Consider the following 25,018-nt stretch of genomic DNA (forward strand, 5'->3'; position numbering starts at 1 on the left):
TCTGCAGACTGCTAACACAGACAGCCAAGGCACTGTCCTGGGAGGGAACCTGTGCTCTGGAAACCAAAGCATCCAAAACGACACTTCATCTTTGGATACAGCCTGACCATGAAACCAGTGAAAAAGCAAGTGTTTCAGAGACTGAGTGTAGGTTGTAATGCACCTCTTTATGCAAGTCTAATAATTACTTCTAAAAATTGGATGGATGATTCAGTTGTGAGGTCTGAAACTCTTTCTGTGGAATAGACCATAACACAAAAACCCCAGTGACACGTTGTGCAGACCTTTCCTGAACCATGACTAAGTCATGACAAAGATGCCTAAAAATCAGGGTCTTGATTTTCCACTGTGGTGAGCACTGGATGCTGCATGCTCAGAGAAGGCTTGTTTTCAACTTGCTCCTTTGTTGTGCAAATAGTTCCATAACAGTCGTAACTCCTGAGAGACAGGAAATCCACTGGCTTTCTGACACGAGCAGCTTTTATCCAGAGTGGAGGGAGTGTGTGGCAGAGATGGGATCATTTCTCACTGCTGCCTAGAAGAGCCTTACATGAGAGAAGTGATTTAGAGGGGTCATATGGCATTTGGTAGGGGGTGTTCACAGCAAGATATGTGGGGAAAGCAGGCTGAAAATGCTAATGGGGGTAAAATAAATGGTTTGATGATCTCTCCATGTTAAAAGTGATGGGTGTCTTTATGCCCAGTAGTTTCTGAGTTAAGAGCTTTTATACTGAGTCCATTTTCCCCAGGCAGCAGAAAAGAGGGAGAACTTTCTATAGCTTGCACTAAATGCTTGTATTGAATGGTGTAATTGAAGCAAATGCTTTTAAATGGTGAAAACTTCTGTATGAACATGCTGAAGCTGATTGTGTTCAAGGTCAGGTTGACTGGGCCCTGAGCAACCTGACCTAATGGGTGGCATCCCTGCCCATGGCAGGGGGTTGGAACCAGATGATCTTTAAGGTCACTTCCAACCCAATCCATTCTTTCATTGTGTGGTGTATGTTGATTTTAAGCCAGTTCCTTCACTGTAGTACCCTTGCTGTAGAAGGTCAGCAAATAAAAAGTCAGGAGATGAAATTACTGTGTCAGTGTTCATTTACAGCCCACGTTTGTGGACTGTGTTTCCTGTATGCATTCTGAAAATAATGAAAACCCTAAAAAAGACCAGAAATAAAATCTAGTTTACAAAAAGCCTTTTCAGGGTATGTTTCCTAAGCCAAAGCATTAAAAACAAACCCAAGTGACACCTCCATCTTTAAGGAGAGAAACTGTAGTTTGTAATATTGATTCATTTTTTCTTCAGTGGTTGGAGGAAAGCAGGTGGTATGATCCAATGTGTTTAATTACAAATCATACTATCCTTGTTATTGGTCACTTGGAAAAACTTAGACTATTTCCAATGAAATTCACAACCTATTTTTACTGCTGGGTACAATAATCAGTCGTTTTTCCCAACTTGCTTGCATAACAAGAAAAACATTTCCAAAACAAACTCTTTCTTCTGTGAAAACATCTGATGTAATTCCCAGAAGCCAATGCACCAGGTTGGAAATCAGTTCCTTAGACACCAAAGATGCTGTCGAGAGTCTGCTTTATTTTATAGCAGCCATTTTACCTCTTTTGCATGCAAGAATATCTCTGTTTGGCAGGTCCTTCTCCCTGCCTGGAGTTACTAGGATGTTCTCCACTGAGATTTCCATTACATCTCCAGGATTGTTGCACATCAAATTTCACTTTCAATATTTTTTCTCTGTCATCATGCTGAAACCTGTTTTCTGAATTTGAGGTGCTATGTTTTTAGTCTGCATCTGCTTGGGTCACCCTAAACCATGTATTTAGCTTTTCCTCTGCGTCCCTGTCAGCCAAATATTTTAGACCTCTGTGTTTCTCCAGCCTCATGACTGATGGTCATTGAGCCTTCTTGATTCTACTTTACCTTGGTTTGTCATCTTAAATTATTTTACTTCATCTTTTGTATTTCTGATACTCTTCTCTGAGCTGTTTGCCAGCAGCTTCCTGCTTATGATGTACTTAGTGTTACTCTAGCATAGTGAGTTTCATATCTATCTTAAAAAAGAAAAAATAGATGAGACAGAAGAGCTTGCAGTCTGTTTTTAATGTTTCCTTTTTACTTCTGTTGCAACATTGTTTCCTGTACAAATTTCTTCTCTGAACTTTCAGAGCTTGGTGCAAGACACCTGTTCCTTAGGAAAGTTATTTTCAGTGACAGATGTTTCTTTTTTCCCAAAGTTCAGCTTGTTGAATTCTGCTTTTATTTCCATGATTGACTTTCCCTTGGTCTCAGGAAGATACAGGTAGATGAAAATTGCTGATAAAGCAAGGATTCCCAAAAAGATAAGGAAGCAGAAGGGTCCAAGGTTATCCTGCAAGCAGAAATGCGAGACAATGTAAGGAAAACAAGAAAATCATTTCTATTTCTCTGCCCTTTAGTGCAAGCCTGTGTCTTAGAAGTTCAAATTCAAAGGTGTGGTCAATACACAATCCAGGACAGGTATCAAACCAGGAGTTTCCACTGGTCATGTTTGACCTGAGTCCAACTGCTGCTCCTCTGACAGGCCTGGGGAATTTCTGAGTGGGTTTGGTGTTTGGACAGAGCTCTAAGCTTTGCATGGCATTACAGTTTATTGCTATTATTTTACCCCCTGTCAGCATTCAGAAATCGATTAGCCTGGAAAGAGGGATCCTGTTAGAGTCACTTACAACAATTACTGGAAAAACCATCCCAAGTACGAACAGTCCCATCCAGTTGATGCAGCCAACAATCAGAAAGGCTGATGGTCTGTATGACTGGCTGAAGATTTCAACCATCACAGATATAGTGGCTCCAGCTGAAAAAGCAAAGTCAAACACACACCAGGTTTATTCATTTCCTTGCTTCTGCTGAAGTTCCTCCCAATGGCAGTGGAAGAGATGACAGACAGGCAGAAGAGGTGGCCTGTTGGTAGGCGGCCTCTGGTATGAGGGTGAAAGACCTTGATTCCGGAAATGGAATACAGCAGTTAATTTAGGTTCCTCTTGTATGTACTGGACTCCTTTTTCTGGTATCAGTGGATCTGTGCCATTCCATATTGCATTGGTAGTTGTTATTGGTGCAGTAATTTATAAAACCATCTTCCCTTTTGGATCCTGTGGCCATTTTCACCTGGAGTATGTTGGTAGGCATAAGCTTAACTTGTTAAATTATCGAAGATGATTACTATAACATACCTGGCAATGCCTAGAATCCTGTTTTTAGCTGAGTGATTTAGAAATTGTTTTGAAATTTCTATCTCACATCCTTTGGAGAAGATGATACTGTTTTTTAAATTATTTAGATCATGTGATCAGCAATAAAATTTGAGGTGTTTGTATCCTTTTACTGCGTCCCACTTGTATGTGTCTGCCCTTCCCTCTTTAATTTTCAGAACTCTTTTAGCAAGGCACTAGTCTGTTCTTCCTCTGCCAGTTGTGTTGCCAACCAATACAATACAAAAGTTCCTCCCAGCAAAACCCCTGATGTACTCACATGGTCCAATTCCATAGAAGACAACGAACAGAAAGATCAAGATAACGCTGAAGTAATGCATCCAGAAAAATCGATGCTAGAAGTGAGAAACCAGCGATATCAAACCATTACACACACGGCAGAATAGCAGAGCTCTGTATTTTCTGCCACTGGCTGAAGTTTTTATACATACTCTGCAAGTTAAGACCAGAAAGGTGGGCTGGTGCTCAGGAAGTGGCCAGAGAGCTTCTGGCTCTTACCTGCAGTGACAGGGTCATGGTAAGCAGTGCTAGCACAGAACACATCAGCGTGTATCCGCCCCATAGCAGCATCTTCCGCCCAAACCGGTCTATAAGGGTGCTCTGAAAAGCAGAAAACATGGATCATAAATCCCAGTTCTCAAAGGAAATAATTCCTCCTCTCTCCATGTCTTCTTTGAGGCAGATTTGTCTACGTAATAGCCGTAGATCAATGTCATTTGAGAGTCTCTTAATTCCTAACAAATTTGATTCATTTCTTCAAAAAGGAATTCATTATTAATTAAGCTGTGTTTATTAGTCAATCCTAGGCTGTCATTAGACAGTTCCCTCTCTTGCATGCTGGCATATGTCAAATTGTGCACACATGCATACACACATCTAACCCAGAACATCAGAAAATTATTATTTTGCAGGAAAAAAAGTGAGTCCAAAGATATACACTCGTGCAAATAATTTGGGAAAAAAGCTTCTTTTTATCCTGCATGTGGTTTTGCAGAAGCAGGAAGGTGTGGCTTAGGTTATGCAAAATTTCCCTGAGCCTGGTTATAAGAAAGAAAAAGCAGAGTTGTTGACCACATTAAATTTTTCCTTCAAATGCAACTCTGAAAAGACTTACACACAGTATAGAGGATAAGCACTCACACAACCCAACTCCCAGGGACACGTATGGGATAAGGTATTCTTCAAATTTGGCTGTGTGGAACACTTCAAAAGAATAGAAGTATATCTGAAAAATGCAAAGAGGAAATGCACCTGTGAAAAAAGTGTTGCAGTTGAGATACAGTTCTAAGCTGGTTAATAACATTGACTTTGAGGGGTTTGTAATGCTGCCTAGTGTTGTCTCTTGTTCTGGGGATAAGAGAGCACTCAACTGCATTGATTCCACAGAGCTGCAGTGTGGTCATGACAGTCATCAAAATGTAAAGTTGCCAGCGCAGAGATCGTTCTTTTATTACTTCAAGGACACGCAAGGTTTTTGTGCTCGCCATTGCACCCTTCTCCTTCATAATGTCATCAATTTCTGCTTGGTGGTCTCCTTCCCCCCAGAGCTTCCTGATGGCTGTAGGGGAGAAAGAAGGAAGTGAATTATTCTACCCGGATAGCTCCTTCAGGAGTGGTTGCATTAAACCCTTTAGTCTGCCTGTCCATTGGTGTAGGTGCTGGTGCTGCTTGTGCCATCTGGTTGCTGCAGGGGCAGTGGGCAATTGGAAGGATTCTGTCTCTCTGGTTGTCAGCATAGCACAGATTTCTAATGTGGAGTTTACTTAACTGTAAACAAAGTAAATATTTAAGTACATTTTATTTAATAATACAAAAAAAGAGCACTGCCACATCATTTCCTTTAAAGAAATAAAGCAGTGCCCACCAAGGTGGGAAATGTTAGACATGCTGATACACATCTATGTTTCTTGTCTTCATGGACTAAACGAGGCTAAGTGAGGCCCAGGTTAATACAGACGTATTGTCATAGGTACCTCAAGTGTTGTATGTGAAACTGCCTCTGCTCAATGGCACTGCAGTGTGCAGTACAGTTCTGCCCTGCCTCTTGTCTTCTGCAGAGGCTGTAACAGAGCAGATGAAGTGAAATAAGTGAGGAAAGCAGACACTCTACCTTTCCTGCAGGCTTCCTCATTACCCTTCTGTATCAGGAGGTAGGATGGTGAATCAGGGAAAAATGGGAGGGTAACCAGTTGAACCAATGCTGAAAGTCCACTAGATGCTAACAACCATGGCCACAAAGCTTCGCTTCCTAAAATCTCCCTGGAAAGTGTATGTGAAACAAAATTATGCTGAAATAATGGAACGAATGTTCAGGAAGCTTTTCTGAGTGATAACAATTGCTCAGATTCCATTCAAGGGTGCACTGGAGCTAACCCCTGAATTTTCATTTGGCAAATTTCACAAATTTGCCTATTTTTATTTCTGAAAATTTATTTTAAAATAATTATTTGCTATTTTGAAAATCTTTCTGAATATCACTGGAACCCAGGAGAATGTCTAGAGAGATGATGAGATTTATTTGACCACTGCTTGGCCACGAGACCAAAGCATCTAAGACTTTTCATGTAAGTGCAATGGATTTTGAAGGGGATGTCTCCTAGTAGAAAGAGTGTGGAAATAAGAAGAAATCAGATTATGAGAAAATAATTTTCTGCCTTCTATATTTAAAACAATGTTTCCCTTAAATATGATCAATATTTTTCTTCTGCTATAAGCTAAGTCACATTTTGGGGAGGATGAGAGTGTTTCTCAGTCACTGACTAGATGACAGAGTAAAGTTATAGAAACATTTCTACTTTTAGTGCAACCTGATAGAAAGATTGGAGAATTTACCGTAGTCCAACAACCTGTCCTGTGAGTTTTCCCAGGGTCAGAAAAACAGCAACAGTGGAGTTGGTAAACCCACGCAACTTCTTGGGTGAAATCTCTCCTACATACTGAGGATGTATATTGAGAGAAAAACCTTGAACATAGAAGAGGATAAATGACAGTTAAGATATTTAGAAAAGTTTAACTTTTTGACCATCGTCTCATATTGTTTCCATTCACTCTGGTATTTAGATTACAATTTCTTGCAGAAGAGATGATATCTTTCACTTTCATTGAGTGCCCGGTATATTTGCTTTAAAAATCATTCTTCAAGGATGGCTGTAGAGACAACCCTGGGATGGGAAGTCAGGGGGCTGCAGGCCTTGCAGGCCATAGGGGCATGAGGACATACCTGAACCAATGCCATAGAGAAAGCGCCCGACTAGAATCATCTCAAAAGATTTGGCAGTTTTACTGAGGGCCATGAAAAGTGCAGCTACCAACATGATCAGGTTGGTGAACATCTGGCACTTTTTCCTGAAAAAAAAAAAAAAAAAAAGACCTTGAAAATTTAGTGTGAAATGAGAAACTCTTGTACTCTTTTGACTACTCTTGCTGTGACAGGAAGCATGGTACAGCCATTCCTACTGTTTTGAGGAATGGCTGAAATAATTTCAACTTTGGATAAAATGGTTCTTTAGAATTTTAGGATCATTTAGATTTGAATTAATTAATTTTTTATGTTAGAATTTAAAGAGTTGGAACCCTTTCTCAGCATTTTTACAGTACAAGTGGGGAAAAAGATTGAAGAACTGGCCCAGTTTGTCACCAAGATTTTTAAATGGCTGTAAGTCCTCATAAAATGTCAGGTTGTTCCCCAGAAATAGTCTGAGTCCACAGGTCCCATTCTTGAATGGCTCATACTAAAGCCACTCTTGGCTAAATGGGTGATCTGAGATGGCAGACAGAGTTTTTTAGAGGCATATTTCATTTCAAAAGTCATTCTGTGGGAATCATGGGCTGGTGTGCTCACCACCCTGGTGTCTCAAAGTTTTTTGCACTCAGATGTTTTGCTGTGACAATTGTTAGACAAGAGCCCTCTTGCACACATTAAGGATTCATAGAGACTCTGCGTTTAGGCTGTGATTCAGTGGTTAGGCTTCCATGTGTTAAATAACCCATAGGCGAAGTGCATGATCTTGTTTCCAGTCTTGGGAGACTCTCTGTGTGTGGGATCAGGCAGTGTCCCACAAGAAATTTCTTGGGGGCACTTACCTGTTAGGAAAGAACACAATTGCAGGCAGGCTAAGATGGTTTGTTGAGACCCAAATGAGGGGCCTCTGGATCAGTGTGTTGTGGAGCAGATCTTTAAGTGGATCACACCAAGAAGATATGTTTGCCAATTTCTCTGCAAATGAAATTAGTGGTGTTACACACAAGGCACCGAGAACAGACCAGACTGGTGAGTAATCCTTCCTTCATCCAGTGGGAAAGATAGTTTGGAACTGACTTTCAGTAAGATGTGATGCCTAGGTTTTAACTTTTATATTTTCCTAATTCTGTTCTGCTTAGAGTGTAACTCTTGAGGTTTCTTGTAGCTTGCTAAGTTCTGCTCACTTGTGCTAGGTAGACGTAACAAAGCCTCTCCAGCCCTGCTCCCCCAGGTCACCCAGACTGTCCTAGGCCCAAAAAGTATAATCCAAAGAGCTTCTAAGGGGGGGGCAGCAGAGGAGAAATTACATCACTGAACTGAAGCTTTAATTGGAGAATTAACCCGGATATGCAAGTGAACCAAACCTATAAAGGTGTGAAGAACTCGTGACCTGTCATCCACCTTGGCGTCCATTTTTGGCAATAGCCTGTGGCTCCCAGCGTGTACCTTTGAAGGCCTTTCAAATAACTACCTATTTTATTCTTTTACTCCTGTCCAGTCACTGTGTCTGGGAGGCCTCTTAAGGCATCAGATGGATTGCCAAGGACAGAGAAGTCTCTTGGACATTAGTTTTGGTGCTGATTATATCTTTACAGTGAAGTTACAGGTAATTTATTTTTTTCTCCTCTCTCCATATTTTCATTGGAGTAGATCTGAATATTTAATGTAATATCACCATCCCCAAATGAGTGTATTTAAATGGAAATCTGACTCTTCTTTGTCACATAAGGATATTTTCCAGGTGTTTGAGTAACTGCATATAATGTGTTACAACACAAGACACACAGCTCCTTTATTGGAGTTTGTAAAGCTTGGGAGGTCTTTATGAGAGTGATAGGGGACCTTGAAGAGAATATGATTCTATGCCACTGCTCCCAGAGGCATTAATCTGGTGATGTGATGATGACTGCAGCCTTTACAGAACACAGTTCCATGGGGAGGACAGATAAGTAGGACATAAGACTGCTTGGAAAAGTAGATGTGCCAGGAAACCCAATCAATTGTCTTCAACAGGGCTGCTTCAACCAAAAAGAAGAGATTTATTTGTCCACCTTGGTATTTCCCTGTATTTTCTGATAGTTGAGCTGTTACAAAAAGCACTTACTTCCTGTATTTTGTAGTCAGGTAGCCACAGCAGAGGCTTCCCAGGAGTCCTCCTATCCCATAAACAGACACAATGAACGACCACAACAGCATGATTGTTTCAGGATGGAGGGGAGAGCCATGTCGATCTATCCAGGTTTCATTAATAAACTTCCTGATGTGCTGAAAATAAAACGAGATTTGGCTGGATAATGGGTGTAAGATCTGTTCGTGTTTGGCTGTTGTACTTCAGGTCAAGCCTGTGGTTCTAATATTAGACTTATTTTGAGACTTTTTTAGTAAAACGATTTTATTAAGATCACACTGAAAAATCTTCAAGTCTGTATCAGTCAGGAAGCTTCCTGGCAAGCATGCTAAGAGCTCATTTTGTGCCCTCCTTTGGGTGCTTGTATACTACATGGCAAGAACTTATTCAAAACAGGAAATGCTATCCAGTTCTTTAAAGGAGAAAAAGTTCTCTACACATGTGATGTTACTGTTAGCCAAAGACAAGGCTAAGATATATCAGCTGAATGCTCAGTAAGTTTGGGATTTATGGGAGAATGGAGGGCGCAGGCTCTCACTTTTGTGTTTTCAGCCTCAGGGAGATGGCTACTTACCACAGAAGGATAGTTGATGACAGAAATATGGAATCCATATGGGAAACTACCACCAATTCCCAGCACTAAGATCATTTGAAGTAGTCCCCGGAACTGAACCTGCAAAGCAAAAATCAAAAGCTCCATCAACTTCTCACTACTCTAGTTCTGTGCAAGGCCAGAGACTTTGTAGACTAGTCCTTCCTCTTTGTCCACTCCAGATCCTTTTAAGTTTAAACATTTTTCAGAATCTCTCTAATCTGCTGCCAAAGCACGACCATCAGCCACAGTGCCATAGCAAACAACATGCTGGTGTAAGGGTGATAATCCATCACTCTGCTTGCAAGAAGGAAAAGGAGCTTGAAAAGATGTTCTCAATAGTGCAACTCTCGCTGTAGGCCTGCAACATCTGACAGGTTGGCTGGATAAAGGTGTCAGTCCTGGATGCGGGGAAGAAGTAATCAGTTTCCTTGTCTGCAATCTACAGTAACCAATGTATGCCAAACCATAACGTATGATGATACATATCATTTCTTCCCTTTTTAAGGTTATGGAATCTCTTGATGGATTATATTAACTATCTTTTGATGAAGTGAAGAAAGGAATTTATTTAAAGGTTTATGTCATGATTTCTCAGCCTTTTGCTGTACCATTAATATATTAATTATTTTAGGAAGTAATCAGAGTGCTTAATATTGTTTTCAGTAATTTAGAAGACAAAGTAAAGTAGCATAGTCAGTGGTGGAACAGCCAGAGCTGTTGTTAGATCTTAAATTAATTTAATTTAGTTTCATTTCATTTCATTTCATTTCATTTCATTTCATTTCACTTTATCTTGTTGTGTAGAAAAGGTGATGCAACGTGATCTTCATGCCCCAAGCCCCACTGCTCTTTGTGATGTTTAAACACAGAAAGGAAAGACAATCTCTGTAACAAAGGAATTAAAAAGCTTTAAAGAACCTCAATCTCTAGTATTATGTTATCTTTGTCCTTGTAAGTCAGAGGCCTGAGAAGATGTGAGCAGATACTCACCAGATTGGAGAAGAAGGCAGCCATCTCCTACGAAAGAGCTGGGGCCTGTTGCTCACTGGCTGGTACCTGCCAAAGGAACCGAATGCTCACGTTATACAAGAGCAGTATCAGTGGACTCGTCTCGTGTTACTGAAGTTAAATTTTACTTCAGAGGTTTTTGAGTTAATTACACATATTTAAGCTGTTGTACAAAGTTTAGGATTGCTGGATTAAATATTTCAACCAACGGTTATATCTAGCCCACATAAACAGGATGGTGTCTCTTGCAGGAAACCTGTATACTTCATGAACTCTGTCTTCTGCTAGGGAGACAGGGGACCAAGAAAACAATTTAAAACAGGATTTCCATCATCATAACCTGCTCAGTTTTCAATATAAGTGAGAAACATAGAGACAAAGTTCTCTCTTGGGAATCTTAAATGGAGCTTGGACAGTGAACTCCAGGACTTTGACATGTAATAGGAAAGAGCTGTCCTCTCTTCAGGTGACGGCAACTGGAGCACATCGTAACTTAATCATTACTGGAAGGAACTGAGCTACTCTATGATTTTGAAGTGGGGTGCAAACTTAACAATTCTACAGTGGCACACCAGGCTTGACCACCCAAGTATTTAGTAGATGATTTTGCTTTGCTAGTAGAGACAAAGATTCATCATACACAATTTTGTCTGGCATTTCCACTAGTCAGTATAATTATTTCTGTGTCTGCAATGAAAAATAAGGTTGTTTTGAAACTGTTTTGTAACCTCCACAGCTGGATTGATGTCTGTTTCTTCTGAGAGAAAATTCTGAGGCTTTAACTTCAGTAATTCCACAATTATGAGGGTCTTGAATGTATTCAGTTGGTAAATGGCTTCGTTATTACTTGCCATTTACACGTCAGTTAGAGGAGAGGATGAAGAAATCATAAAGGGCTTACTTGATGCAAGCAGGCATATTTACTAGAAAATATTTCATATGCAAAGCATATTGCCAGATTCTATAGCTAATGTTTGAAATATAGTGTATGGCACCACCCAGCCATTTCTTCTGCCACTTTCACGCCTCATCATGATCTTGACTTTGCTGTTGATTTGTGCTGAGAGTTCATGGAGGGACTTTTTTTCAGTTTAGGTTCTCCAGCAGATAAGCTGTTTTTCGAGCATAAATGAGACTGTCCCTTTGATGCTAAGAATTAATTTCCTTTTCTGTAAAGTTACACAAAGTTGAAGCAACATGATGTGCACCTGACAAAGGGATGAAAATTCCATGTTAGCTGCTGGTATCTGCCTTGCTCAGATGATAATTGCGGGGACACACAAAATAAGGCAATAACATGTAGATTTCAGCATGGGGCACTCTTTTTCAAATGCAGCCTGTTGCACATATTTTCTTACGTTTTACTTTACCCACTTCTACTTAGGGTATTTATACATATTGGAACTTACACTTTTGGCTCATGGACTTTAATTTAGGATTCCTACTTTGGGTAGGTTGAATGTTCCTCCCATAACTCCCTTACTGTGTAATGTCTTTTACATTTGTGGTGGTTAGTGACTGTACTGCTTGTGTGCTGTTATTGCTTAGACTGTTCTGAGGCCCCCTTTATTAGATGTGCAGTAATTAGTGCTAACAAGTAGTTAGCAGATATCTTACAGATATCCTTTAGTTAGATTTGTGCTCAGGACAGTAAATCTCACAGTATCCAGTCATTTAATCATTTATCTTGCAATTTTACAGTCATGTGACACACATACCCAAAGCTGTGCTAAGCCTTCCTTAATATATATCCATATTTTTTGTGTCCAGCTGACAGAAGTTCACTGATAAATTTTTAAAGTTTTTATAGCTGGCTCAATTAGTAATTGAGATATATCTTATCTATCAGCTGATGTCTCTGGAAGAAAATGTGCATGTAGTGTTCCTGAATTGCTGTTCTCTTTGTCCATGTCACCTCCCATGCATATTTGAAACATCCCTTGACCACACTGTCCCCACAGCACAGCTCTTGCTCCACTGAGCACAGGCAGAGGGTGACCTGTGCTCCACATGGCTGTTCCACTTCATTGTCACAGTAATGTTCCATAGGGCATTGCTTGCTTCCTGGGAAGGGTCTTTTGAGAAAGGCTTTCCTAAATAACATCTAATAAATAACTGAGATCAGAGAAGTGACTCACTAGAGAGTCTCTCAGCAATGCTACACAATGCCACTCTGCTCCTGTTTCCAAAGATTTCAGGGACTGTTGTAATGGAATGGTGTTTTCAGAATGACTGGTAGGGAAAGAGAGAATTCTGTTTTGCAAAAATTTGGTATTTCTTTTCTGTATTGGTAGCTGTCTCCAGATGACTGGTAGTTTTTAATCATATTGCATGTATATGGAACACTACAAATTACTGAGTTTTCTGACTTTAGGACACTTCATGTTTTGTAGATATATAGTTCTATTTATGTAGTTGCATTTAGTGACATATCTGAAGTGTCACTCAGTACTAGAGGCAGGAATAATGGAAGACCCCAATCATGGAAGGATATGCACACCAGCTACCCCTGAGGAGATCATGATGTGGGGAAAGAAATGCTTGTGGAAGCCAGAAGTTTTATTACAAAGCAATCTGCCATTTTTATTATGGTTACCATTTGCAATTAAAATTAAGTAGCAGTTAAGATGAACGATTGAATTCTTATTTTGAATAACCTTATTTGAGTTGAAGTAAATATGCCAGTCAAAACAACAGCAGAGGTAAAACCACTTATTTTACTGTGCAAAGTTTGGACTCTAAATTGTATAGTGTTCTTCACAGTAAGCCTTAGTTTTGTTCATGTTCTTCCTAATAGTATTGCTTTCCTTCTACGACGGTGTGAGCCTCTCACTAATAGAGGGAAACATGCAGAATATTAGACACATTCTAAAGAAAAGCCCCATGGGCTTGTATATTTCAAAAAAAGTTTCTGATTAAATCAGTTCCAGTCTGAGGTGGTTCTTCTGGGGTAAACTTGTTCCAGGTAGCTGAATGTCACACAAGGAAAGCAGCAGTTCAATTGCTGTGGGATTCACAGCCCTTCAGATATCTGTGGGAATTCTGTTCCTGGAGGAGGAGCTACAGACTTGAGATGACAGCAGTGATGGGCAGGATAGCACAGGGTACCTAAAATGGCTGTATGTGCTCAGGGTTTATGGTGCCTGGATTCTACCCATCAGTCCTTCAGCTCTATTGCTGCTGAAAGGCAATCTGAAATGGTTGAAGTCTGTCAAACTAGATACTACCCAAGGACAACATGGCACTGTGCATGGGAACCTGGCAAGGTTTGGCAATTCAGTTGAATCTAGAGAAACAAAGAATTTATCTCCTATTCCACTAAATTTTTTCTTTAATCTGTTATGGATTGAACACTAGCCAGAGATAGCAAGCCAAGTACTTCACTGTTCTCATTTCAATGCTGTAAAAACATACTCAGAAATCATAGAGAGAGAGGATCACAGATCTTTCCTTTCTCTGTGGTCAGCAGAGTGTTTATAAATTCTACATGTAGTTTCAGTGTGTATTAGTTGCTCTGTTAAAAAGAGATTTATACGTCAGCACATTAAGCCAAAATGCTCATGATTCACATGAGTCTATCCAGTTAATATCAGCCCTTATCCCCTTTCAGAGTGGAGTGCTTGAGAAAGAAGCTGGTTTGGCAAAATGGGAACCTTGTAAGTGACAGATAGGAAAGCTGACAGTCCATCTGGAGCAACTTGTTAGTCAGAAAATGGCAAATGTCTTTTTTTTCTACTTTTTTTACAAAAACCTGATTCCCCCTAATGGCCAGTCAAAGCCTGGTGCAGAAGGTATAATCCTCTGTGACATGATTTGGAGTTGCTGGAATACACTTGTTTTTAAAGTTTAGCTTATTGAATTCTTCTGTGATTTCCATGATTGATTTCCCTTTTGTTTCTGGAAGGAACAGGTGGATAATTATCCCTGAAGTGAAAAGTACCACCATAAAGATGAGGAAGCAGAAGTGCTTGAGTCTTTCCTGTGGGGAAGAGCAAAGTGAGAAAGAGAGCAAGATGAGCATATCTTTGCTTTAGTCACTTTCTTGGCACATTTTTTGTATTTGGGTACCAAAGTATTGTGAATTTGATAAGGAATTCTTTCCATTTTGACCTCTGACAAATATTTCAGTCTGAGTATTGGGTAAATGAGGGCCCTTCAGCTGCAAAAGTGGAGTTGGGAGAGCAGGTGCCAAGAGCGCCCTAGACTGACACAGCACTGTCACCTCTGCTGCTCATCCCCCCGCTCCCATGGCTGGCTGGAACTGAGTGCCGTGCGAGTGTCCCAGGCAGAGGCACTCACCACAATGAATGGGAAGGTTGTGGCAATCACAAAGACTCCCAGCCAGTTGAGAACTGAGCTGACCACAAAGGCAGGAGGTCTGCAGGAGAGCTTGAAAATTTCAACCCTGGTGGAAACTGTGGCACCACCTGAAAGGAAAGAAGAATAAGAATTGCTACTTGTTAATGTGTTTGGCTTCAACATTTGGATTGTTACTGTTACACAGTCAGCAAATAGATGCTACTATCATGGACTGGCATGAGTATGAGAATTGTGTAGCGACACTGAGCATGTTGCTCTTTTTTATAAAAGAAAATGTTTGTGGCATCTAATAAACTGCTAGACATCAGTTTATTAAAGTGGTAAAATACTCAAATAAACTTCTGGGGAAGTCCAAGAATTAAGTATTTGACACTTGAGAAAGCCTGACATCCTCTCATGAAAGAAGATGTGTCAGGACAGAATGACAATTATTATTGCTAAAAAGAATTCCCAGTGTGATTCTTCTAGATCACCAATGAGTGATCTTCCCAGATTTACTTCCTGGGCATTTCAGTTATGTTTTGAAGTCACAGGACTTCAACTGTTTTGAGTTAGGAAAATAATTCAACCCTGCCATATGAGAAGGCAAATATTTTGAAAAATATTAGCCATTATAAAATAAAATTTAACGAGTAGCAGGCAATAAATGCTAGGAAAAACTTACTCTAAAGTAGGTCTTCTGCACTGCTGTCTATGTGGGATAAGATGTAACATTACACAACACTGAATTTAAAAGAACTCTTGCTTTTCTTTTTCTCTTTTTTTCCCTAGCATTTAAAAAAAATGTTTTACCCATCTGCTTTTGCTCTATTTTTGCTGTATTTTTCCAGTGTGTTGCTTTCCTCTTGTTAGCAAAACCCAAACCTGGTGGTACTGAATTTTATGTCCAATGAATAATTGGACTCACAATGTTTAAATGACTACAAGATTATGTTAAATGAATTTACTTATACTAGATATTGTGGAATATAATGCGGTATTTTTCTAACCCTATTAATAAGCTCACATGACTCAATTCCTTTATGTCCTTTGATTGAGAACTTACCTGGCCCAACAGCAAAGACAACTGTAAACAGGATAATGAGAGCAAGGCTGCAGTATGGCATCCAGAAGTACCAGTCCTGGGGGGAAAAAGTCCATAACAAACTTCTGGTTGAAAACTGTTAATAGCCCTGGGTGAGGAATGCTCCTTCTTTACCAGCACTGTCACCTGAAGGAAGAAATATTGAGTGTGTGGGAACCGAGAGATGTGAGTGCTTTGCTCTATGGACGGAGCAGTTGAAGTCTTTGTTAGGTGAGCAGAGATGCAGGTCTGCCAGTGCAGAGCAGCCGCAAATCTCGGAAGGCTCCAATTAAACGAAGTCTGAGGAGTACTTTGGCACCCTGTGCTTCTTTCTTTTTGACCTCATAGTGCTTCCTCCGATCCTTAGAGATATGAGAAGGACAAATCACATCTTTCTTCACTTTTGTTAAGTTATAGATTTAATAACTAATACTGAAAAAGAGTTTTTCTAGATTTTTGTCAAGGAGAAATGAGACTCGATGCTTTAGGAAAAAAAGATTTCTCTCTCTTGTGTTTGAGAGCCTTCATGAATGGAACAAAACCAGAAGTCTGCTGCCACCTTGCTTCCAGGCTAATTTTACAGTGTATCTGTAGAGCTCCGGGTGAGTACTGATAACCCAGGTGATTTGCTTCTGAAGAATCTACAGCAATGACTCAGAAGTATCATTGCTCGAGAGGCAAACCGGACTCCAGTCTGTGAACAGATAGTGGTTTCCCACAATTATCTGCAGCAAAGTTCAATTTCAAATTAACTGATGCAAAAGGTCTGGGGTTTTGTTGTTACTTGTTAAAAACAGCATGAATAGAAAAGGCCATTTTCCTAGGACTGTCTTGTGATCTGTGCTGGCTGGTGTTCGGTGCTTGCAGTCTGATGAAGCCAGGAACCAGTCTTCCAGTGTTTTATATGCTCCTTGCTAAGGTCATGGGATCATATCGAAAGGAAGGCAGGAGTACAAGAGACTACTGGCTAAGAGAGAGTTTAATCCTACATATAGACAAGCTTGATTTAAGCCTCACTTTCCTTTCTCAGTAGTGTGGTCCTGCCAGTGAGCTTTAGGTCAGAAATAGAATAGACAGAGAAATCTGCTGTGAGCAGTATTTCCTCACCTGTAGGGAGAGAGTCACGGTGATAGCAGCTAGCAGTGAACCCATGATCCAGTAGCCTCCTTTTAGGAGCACTTTCCTGCCCAGTCGCTCAATGATGGAGCTCTGAAGGACAGAAATCACATCAGTGTCAGTGCTGGAGAGCAAAGTGTGTCCCATTCCCCTGGTAATGTGACTTACACAGACTACAGCAGCTACGAGTTCGGAGAGTCCAATAGAGAGGGTCATATAGGAGGCCATTTGTTCATCAAAGCCAGCTGCCTGGAGGACTTCAAAAGTATATAAATATATCTGGAAAAAAACCCCATAAAACAGTAAGAGAAGAAAATTACTGATTTCTTACCCAAACCTGTGTGACACTGCCCTAGATATGAGCTGCTAGTCAGGGAGCATGCATCTCAGCTTTGGAGTGATCTAGAATTCTGCACTCTTTTTGATAGTATTCGCTTTATCAGAAGACAAAAATATTATAAAATGTAATTCATTTCTTAATTTCATAAAAGATAAAATACTGGGATAATTGGACATCCTGCTGCTACAATGCAATTAGGTTTGCAGAATCCTGATTTAGATGCTTTCAGAAGCACCCAGGTTTCTGGAAAGGTATCATGTTTTCAGAGCCCGTCCAAAAACATCATTGTAGGATTTTCTCAAGAAAGAAGAGTGCAGGTTATGGAGTCACGAGGGGGTAAAACAAACACCTTTTCAATTATCTCTGCTAGTGCTTGGAGATATGCTGAGGTGATAAAGATGCCAGTTTAAGCTGTGTTAGATTCAGCTGTATATTTCCTTTACAGATGCTGCTGCATTGTGATGTTAGAGGTAGGAGGGTCATGCAGGCAATTACAAAGCTGTGTCTTCAAAACGATCCCAGAAAAGTGCTGCTGAGAGGAAGAGCAGAGCTGCAGAAGCTGCAGAACAGGGAGCATGTTTGTTGTTAGCTTTAAGGGCAGAGTGAGCAGACTGCCATCCCAACATCTCAGGGTGCTAGGAGCCAGGGGACAAATAGCAGCAGTTGCAGCGAGCAGTCACATAAAACTGCAGATTTTGCCAGTAGAGGATGGGCTCATTTGTAAGAGTGAGTTCCTGAGCCCTGCAATGGCTCCCAAAGGTGGCTGTTCAATGAGCCTACCTAGAGAGGAAGGTAATTCCAGCAAGGACCAAGAGCTGGGCAGAGAGATGTTACACAGAGAGCCCAGACAAGCTTTGTGGCTGCTGCTGCCCTGTAGAAGGGCTGGCAGACAGCAAGGTTTGGTCTGAGAAGCCTGAGAAAAATGGAGGAAGCTCCTGTGAGCCATGAGATCTTGGGACTTTAAGGGGGAAATACACTCAACTGCATTGATGCCACATAGCTGAATTGTGCCGGTCAGAATAGCTGTCATGTACAGCTGCCAACGGAAAGCTGGTTCTTTCACTAGTTCCAGGACACTCAAGATCTTGGTGTTTTTCATTGTTGCCTTCTCTTTCATGATGTCATCAATCTCTGCTTGGTGTTGGCCTTCACCCCAAAGCTGCCTTATGGCTGTGGAAAAGGAGAGTGAGACCTGCCGTGTTAATTTGTCTCTGTTCCCTACGGAGTTTTCTGAGTAGGTGATAGAAGTGCCTGGCAGCCCAGTGTGCGTGGGCTGGGGCTGTGCTGAGAGGCAGAGATGTCTTATAGAGTGTTCCATACTCCTGATCCCCTCCTGCATAGTGGGACCTGCTGTGACAGAGGGGCCTAGTGGGGTGCACACTGGTTCCTTCCCTCTCCATGGGGCAACTTTTCTGCCTTCCTCCTTCTCTCAGGGTGTGAGCAGGGTACACAGCCAACAGCCAGAGTTAAGGGTTGCCCAGTGGAGCCCTGCAGTGCAAACAGCTATTTTTCACTTATCATTTGGCATGAATCATCAGACTGACAGTGCAGGTGGTGTCAGCTGAATGCAAAAGGTTTTGTAATACACAGCTGTAGAGGGAAGTAGTTTAATGTTCTATGTGGGGACTACAACAATAATGGACTTAGTAGGTATTCACAAAGCCATGTTGGAAATGAGCAGGGAGAAGCTTTGTCCTATTTATTTCTTTCCATATGGGGAAAGAAAGCATCAAAAAATTATTCTAAGTCAAGTGAGGAACAGCAACCTGAAGCTCTCAGTTACCTTTTTTGCAGCCTTCCTGGTCTCCTGCATGCATGAGGAGATATGGTGGGGACTCTGGGAAGAAGGGAAGTGCGACCAGCTGGACCAGTGCTGGGAATCCACAGGAGGCCATCAGCATGGGCCACAGGGACTGGCTGCCCAGCAGCTCCCTGGTGGGGATAAAACGTGTGTGTAGAGTAAAAGTTCATTGCATTGGCTTTGAGGAGAGAAAGGAATGGATGGAAAAGGAGAGGAAGAAGCAAAAGGTTGAAGGGATCCAGAAATGAATTGTGTTGGTAATCAATTGCATTATACCTTTGTCCTGAAATTTGCCCCATGACTTTTCCCAACGACCAAAAGAAGGAGGAAGTAGAGTTTGCAAATCCACGTAGCTTCTTAGGGGAAATTTCTCCAACATATTGGTGATGTAGAGGAACGCAAAGACCTTGAGGTGAAGAGAGAATTATGGGAGAGAAGAAAGAAGACGTAACAAATGGAAATAAAACTGGACGTAAATAATTAAGCATTACAGAATACAGCTGTATACCTCAACCCACATACCAGACTTTTCAGGACTAGATTTTTTAACCGTTTCTACAAAAGTATTGGTTGTCTTTGCAGAGTGCAGTTTCCTGATCTTAAGAAATGCACAGTTTTCCCTTTAAAGTGTAGATGTAGCCTCATCATAAGATCTCCTGTGAGCCTTAGCGTATTTTAGAGGACACAGAGTATGCAAGTGCTGAATAACTAATCACTTTTTAGCAGTAGTTAACCCACATAATCTCAGCCTTTTCTGGCATAATACTATTGAAGAGCTGTATGGTAGATTCATGGCAAATTATCACATGCAGTGCTATAGTCAATATTGATTTGTATGTGATTTAGATGGAGATATGAGTATTTCTTTTCTGCTATCCAGCAGTAATTTTTTTTATTTCAGACACATTTGAGGTTTCCAGTTATTAACTCAGACATGCTGAATACTAGTCTGGGAACAGAAGTTTGTTCCTCATGTGGTGGTCACAGCCCCTTTCATCTGTTCCAAATGCAACATGTTCTTCTCTTGGCTGTATGTAATGTCAAAGCAATCTCTTTTGATTGCAATGTTTTTAACAAAAATCAGGTTTTTGAATGAGGCCTGATACAGATTCTAGACCAGAACAGGGCCCCTGTGGTTAAGCTGTTCTCAAATTACAACCATAGCTCTTCAACACAACCATATGTCAGAGAAGCAATGTACCAAATCTGGTTATTTGAAAAATAGGCATTAACTTCTAAGTTGACTCTTTAATAAGTTAAAATAGGGATCCCAGTGAATATGCAAACAATGGAAAAGCAAGTTTTGTGTAGGGGAAAAATACAAAAAAATACCAATACTGGATGTTTTTACTGCCTGTAGTCTACTTGCCAGGAGTGATTTTTGGTTTATTAAGCCCAGATCTTTGTATTAGTCCCAAGGACTTACTATTGGGGATACTCCCCTTTATGAAAATACTAGCTTTGAACCATATAATTTTCAGTACTGCCCATCAAATTTAAGAAAATACTATCAATTCTTTTTTCTTCAGAAAAACACCTTGTTTTGTGTGGTAGCAAAACATTTCTGACAGCTCTGAGTATTTATACACTTTGCAAAGCTGAATTTCATTTGGTGTCAGTGAAATTGGTAATAATTTTGCTCTTTATAGCTGGGTGTTATAGAAAATCTTCTTACAAAACACCACTGACTTTAGTATTTTCTTTTCTTAGTGGAGGTTTATTATTTACTTTGAATAAAGATGTAAAATTTTGTGAGATCCTGCTGACCTGTGGGAGAAATCACTCACCTGCACTTACTCCACATAGGAAGCGTCCAATTAGAATCATCTCAAAGGACTGGGCTATTTTACTGCAGCCCATGATAGATGCTGCCACTATCATGAGCACATTGTTGCACAAGAGACATTTCTTTCTGTAAGTGCAAGAAAATGAAAAGATTTTTTGTAACTCAGAAGGGAAATGGCACTTAATGCCATGTAGGAAGTCTTGGCTGAAGTTGTCTTGATAGTTTTATGAAATTACGCATACATGCTCCAGGCCAAAATAAGCACTGGGTACTCTGGACCCATGGTGTGCCTTGCATGTGGCTGGACCTGGGAGTTTGGGTACACTTCTGGGTTGTGTAGGCAGAGAAAAGTCTGAAAGCTTTTCTGCACTTGAACATCCATTGTGAAACACATTATTGTAGCACCAGCAAGGATCTCAATGCTTCTGTATTTTGAGTAGCACTTCCAAGAACCCATTCTGACTTCAGCCAGGTGCTGCCTTTCCTCATTGCTGAGATTAACCCAATCTGAGTAACTGTGCCTGGTAGGACAGGCTGGCAGCACAGCTGATTAGTCCATGCCACAGGACATCGGCAGGAAGCAGGAAAATCAGCTGACACCACAGCTAAGCTGGCTGTGCTACAGCCATGGCAGTCTAAAAGTCTGTCTCATTTAAAACCTCAACTATCATTTTCTTAAGCTGAGATTCAATTGACACATTGTCTTTAAACATACATACTTGCCAAATTTGACAGTGAGGTATCTGCTTCCTGAAGAACCAAAGAGACCTCCTATACCAAAGATGGACACGGTGATAGACCACAGGAACAAGAGGTTATCCTGTTGGATGGGATAGCCATATCGCTCCAGCCAAGTTTCATTGATGAAAGCCTTAACATGCTGAGACAGAAAAAGAATTTTCGTTAACAATACCTGTGACAGCAGTGCAGGTATTTTATTATACTTACAAAATAATTTTGTTGCTTCAGCTGAAGTTACTATTTCATATAGGCTTTAAAATTATGTGTTAGCTAACAGACATAGTATAACAGAGTGTGCTATGCTCATTCTGCCATTAAAAGTTCAGTCTTTGGATTTTTTATCCTTGAAATCTGAGGAACTGAGGCATGGACTGGTACTAAAGAATAGTGTAAACAGTACTACAAAGTTCTGCAAAGGAGTTATGGATTTTCTCTCACATACCTGCCAAGAATGCCGCATTACACAGTGCCTGTTCAGTGCAATTCCTAAATACCTTTTCACTCAGAACTTAGTGCTGTGAAGCCAGAAAATAATGTTTTTCCCATAAGGTGATGTCTACAAAATAATTATGTCTTCCCTCTAGACTTTAGTGCCTTTAATGGAAGTTTTACCTGTGATCAGTGGAGAGATGCAGACATTTTTCTGGAGCGTGGCTTACTTGTTCTACTTTTCTGTGGGGATGGATAACCATAAAAATACCAACTGAAACCACCGGAGTAGGCACACGTGCTGTAAGATTTTAGGGGAGACAGATGCCACCCTACTCAGTGTGTCTTCCGAAGAACAGTTCTATTAACAACAACTTGCAGATCTCTCTTTTCTTCTCTTTGAAACACTTTGATGTGTTTTGCTTTTCATAATAGCATAGCATAGCAAATGGGAAATGAGAGGAGAAAACTGTGATTAAACCCTTTCTGAATGCCAGAGGAGCATCCTCAGTCAGCAGCGTAGACCCCGTGTTCTCATTAACCAGTGTGTCATGTTCATCGTTGCCTACCTGAGACATGTAGGTGATAGCAGAAATTTGAAAGCCAATTTGGAATGTACCACCAATCCCCAGGACAGTGATCATTTGAAAGAGCCCCTGGTACTGTACCTGCAGAAGTAGAACAAAATCTTCTTAAGGTTGTAGCCACATCAGGCTATTCTCACCATGTGTCTTTCATTCTCCAGAAACATGTCATTTGTTCAGGGGATTTTCAGGTAGGAATGTTCCCTCTGCTTGCCCTGGCGTGAGATGTCCATCCTCCTGTGATTTCCCTACATCCTACTCAAGGAAGTACAGCTTCCACAAACATCTTTGTCAAGGCACCACAGCTGCTAGCAACCAGTCCTGTTCCCTGCTACTCAAAACCTCTGCCTGCCATGTCTTGCACTAAATAATCAATTGTGTTTAACAATGCACTTTTTTTTGTCAGGTAAGCAAAGCAAATTATGTTTGTAGTTAAGCAAATATTTTCCAGTCAATTAAAACATTTGACACATTAGCATATTGATAAAAATATGACAAAGATGGATGGCAGAACACATGAAGTGCTGTAATACCTCAAAATAGTGGGCAGAACCACTTCCAAGATGCCTGTAGTGAATGGAAGCCTTGTTGTTCTTAGCAAGATACTGGTTTTGTTTTCCTTTTCCTTTTGTAGCACACAAAAATGTCACAGATGTAAATACCCCACCAAGTACTTACCAGGTTTGATAGGAAGCCGGTCATCTCTGGCTGAGGGCTGATTGTCCGGTGTGTGATGTGTCTTTGTCATTACAGCCTTGTGTTCCTCTGTCTCCTGCCTGCTGGTACTGCAGTGGGAATTTGGCTTCAGGAATCAGAGTTAAATTTTTACTATTTACTCTTCACTCACTTACATTTACTTCGACTGGCTAAAGTTAACACTGCCAGATTAAATATTTCAGGAAATAATTACATCTAGTCCAGTTTGCAGGGGGAAAGTTTCAAAGCAGAGGAAATTTGCATCTGGGGACTAGTGAGGGCTTTGGGAAGGGAAAAAAGAAAAGTTCAGGCAAAACAATGCAAACAGTTTTCCAGGAACAGTAAAATGCTATGATACAGGCTGGTGCATGTATCTGCCATAATCGATAGAAAGCAAAAAGCAGCTGGTACAAGGTTTAGGTACTGTTATTTATTAATAAGTAAAGTATGTGGTGCTCTTTTTCAGATTCTTTGATACAGTAAATATTGTAATTAGAAGAAAAATAGACAAATTTCAAAGCCTAATTTTGCTGTTCTGGCCTTATGAATCAGTTAGACTGTGCTGAGGAAGGGTATTTGTTGTCTGGTGTTTATAGTGATGTTTGTCGACCAGGTGTGATGAAAAAGCAGTAAGAGACTGAGATTCATGGAAGCTGGCAAATAAGATAAATATGCCCTAATGAATTGGAATAGGACCACTGGGATCTTACTCCCTCAGGTTTTACCTTTGACACAGAACAGCTCCAAAATCAGTGTTGCAGGCATTGAAAAGTTACCTTTGACTCCCAGAGGCTCCTTTCTTGTGAGGTAAAGCTCAGACTGTAGCTCCACGTAGATTCTGCTGGAGCCAGCACTTGAAAAAAAGAGGTTAGTTTGCCTGGGGCTTTCACATGTGGTTGAAGCCCTGTGCTGTTCCTGCCTTCAGTCTTCTGCTCACTCTCCTCGTGCCAGGGGACTGTCCCCTGCCCCCAAGGCCTGGGGTGGGGGCAGATGGGGCAATGGGGTTATACTGAAGCCCTCAGTAAATGCTCACCCTTGGGACTTGTACTTTCAGTTTATAAAACACAGAATGCAATTATTTACAGATTTATTTATCACTGCAAATATGGTGAGTATAAATAAATGAGAAAAATGCATGTTAATATTAAAACCTCGGTTACTCATGTAATTCCAACTATTGTCTCTATAACTGCATAGCAAATGCTGTTTATCCTGGCTTGCAATAGTGTTTAGAATGAGTTAGCATTTTTTGTGTTTTCTCTTGAGCACTGACAATATAACTACTTGCACATCTCTTGGCTATTGTTTGAAAATGTTAATGTTTCCTTTTCACTATGTGTTTTTTCTCAAACTGTAGTGAGGTGTAGGGAGGCTTTGTTAAAAGGATTCACCTCTTGAAAATAATTACTGAGGACCTCAAACAGCAGCAAATTCCACCAGCTCACAGTGAAATTTCTCTTACATTTTAAAGGTGTTTCAGGTAATTCTGAACCATGGTACTATTTCACCTTATTAGCAATTTTAGGAAAATTTCATTCTAGGAGCTTACTTCTTGGATTTTGTCAAGTCAATGAAATGGACCATTTCTGTTGAAAATGTCACCTGTATTCTTGAAAAAGCTGCTACACTGGAAGTTGTGCACAGTTTCATGGTTAAAGAATTATTACTGAGTTAAGGAGATCGTGTAATTTTTTTTTTTTTAATAGAGCTGTAAGAAATGCTTGTTGTGAAATGGACAAACACATGAAACCCACCCTCATGAGATGTGTCAAACAATTTTGTCTAAAGAGCTGAAAGTCAGGCTAGCTTCTAAGCCAGCTTGAGCCACACTAGATTGCTCATTGTTGATGACTGAAGCCATCTTCAGTTTAATTTCGCAGTGAGGGAAACTCAGTGGTTT

At 40.6% G+C, this 25,018-nt stretch overlaps 1 protein-coding gene across 8 annotated transcripts; it reads right to left on the reverse strand.

Moving 5' to 3' along the window:
- Nucleotides 1-2,100: 2,100 nt before the first annotated feature.
- LOC116453107 (solute carrier family 2, facilitated glucose transporter member 11-like) lies at nt 2,101-23,254 on the reverse strand. Of its 8 annotated transcripts, none has more exons than XM_032128203.1 (13): nt 14,542-14,626; nt 10,225-10,290; nt 9,214-9,312; nt 8,616-8,776; nt 6,491-6,615; nt 6,103-6,232; nt 5,381-5,529; nt 4,641-4,828; nt 4,385-4,495; nt 3,769-3,870; nt 3,530-3,605; nt 2,725-2,852; nt 2,101-2,387 (listed from the first exon to the last, which is right to left on the reverse strand). In XM_032128203.1, exons 2-13 carry the CDS (start codon nt 10,246-10,248, stop codon nt 2,181-2,183), a joined length of 1,500 nt encoding a protein of 499 aa, XP_031984094.1. In that variant the 5' UTR covers nt 10,249-10,290; nt 14,542-14,626; the 3' UTR covers nt 2,101-2,180. The 8 variants fall into 8 exon arrangements, with proteins under 8 accessions (XP_031984094.1, XP_031984092.1, XP_031984099.1 ...); XM_032128206.1 differs by lacking the exons at nt 2,101-2,387; nt 2,725-2,852; nt 3,530-3,605; ... (5 more) ...; nt 6,491-6,615; nt 8,616-8,776 and adding exons at nt 15,608-15,683; nt 16,733-16,834; nt 16,910-17,020; ... (5 more) ...; nt 22,408-22,506; nt 23,101-23,246 and having other exon boundaries at nt 9,228-9,312; nt 14,542-14,669; XM_032128202.1 differs by lacking the exons at nt 2,101-2,387; nt 2,725-2,852; nt 3,530-3,605; ... (7 more) ...; nt 9,214-9,312; nt 10,225-10,290 and adding exons at nt 12,145-14,221; nt 15,608-15,683; nt 16,733-16,834; ... (6 more) ...; nt 22,408-22,506; nt 23,101-23,241 and having other exon boundaries at nt 14,542-14,669.
- Nucleotides 23,255-25,018: the final 1,764 nt, after the last annotated feature.

The sequence above is a fragment of the Corvus moneduloides genome, chromosome 18 (genome assembly GCF_009650955.1).
Source record: "Corvus moneduloides isolate bCorMon1 chromosome 18, bCorMon1.pri, whole genome shotgun sequence".
Classification (NCBI taxonomy): domain Eukaryota; kingdom Metazoa; phylum Chordata; class Aves; order Passeriformes; family Corvidae; genus Corvus; species Corvus moneduloides.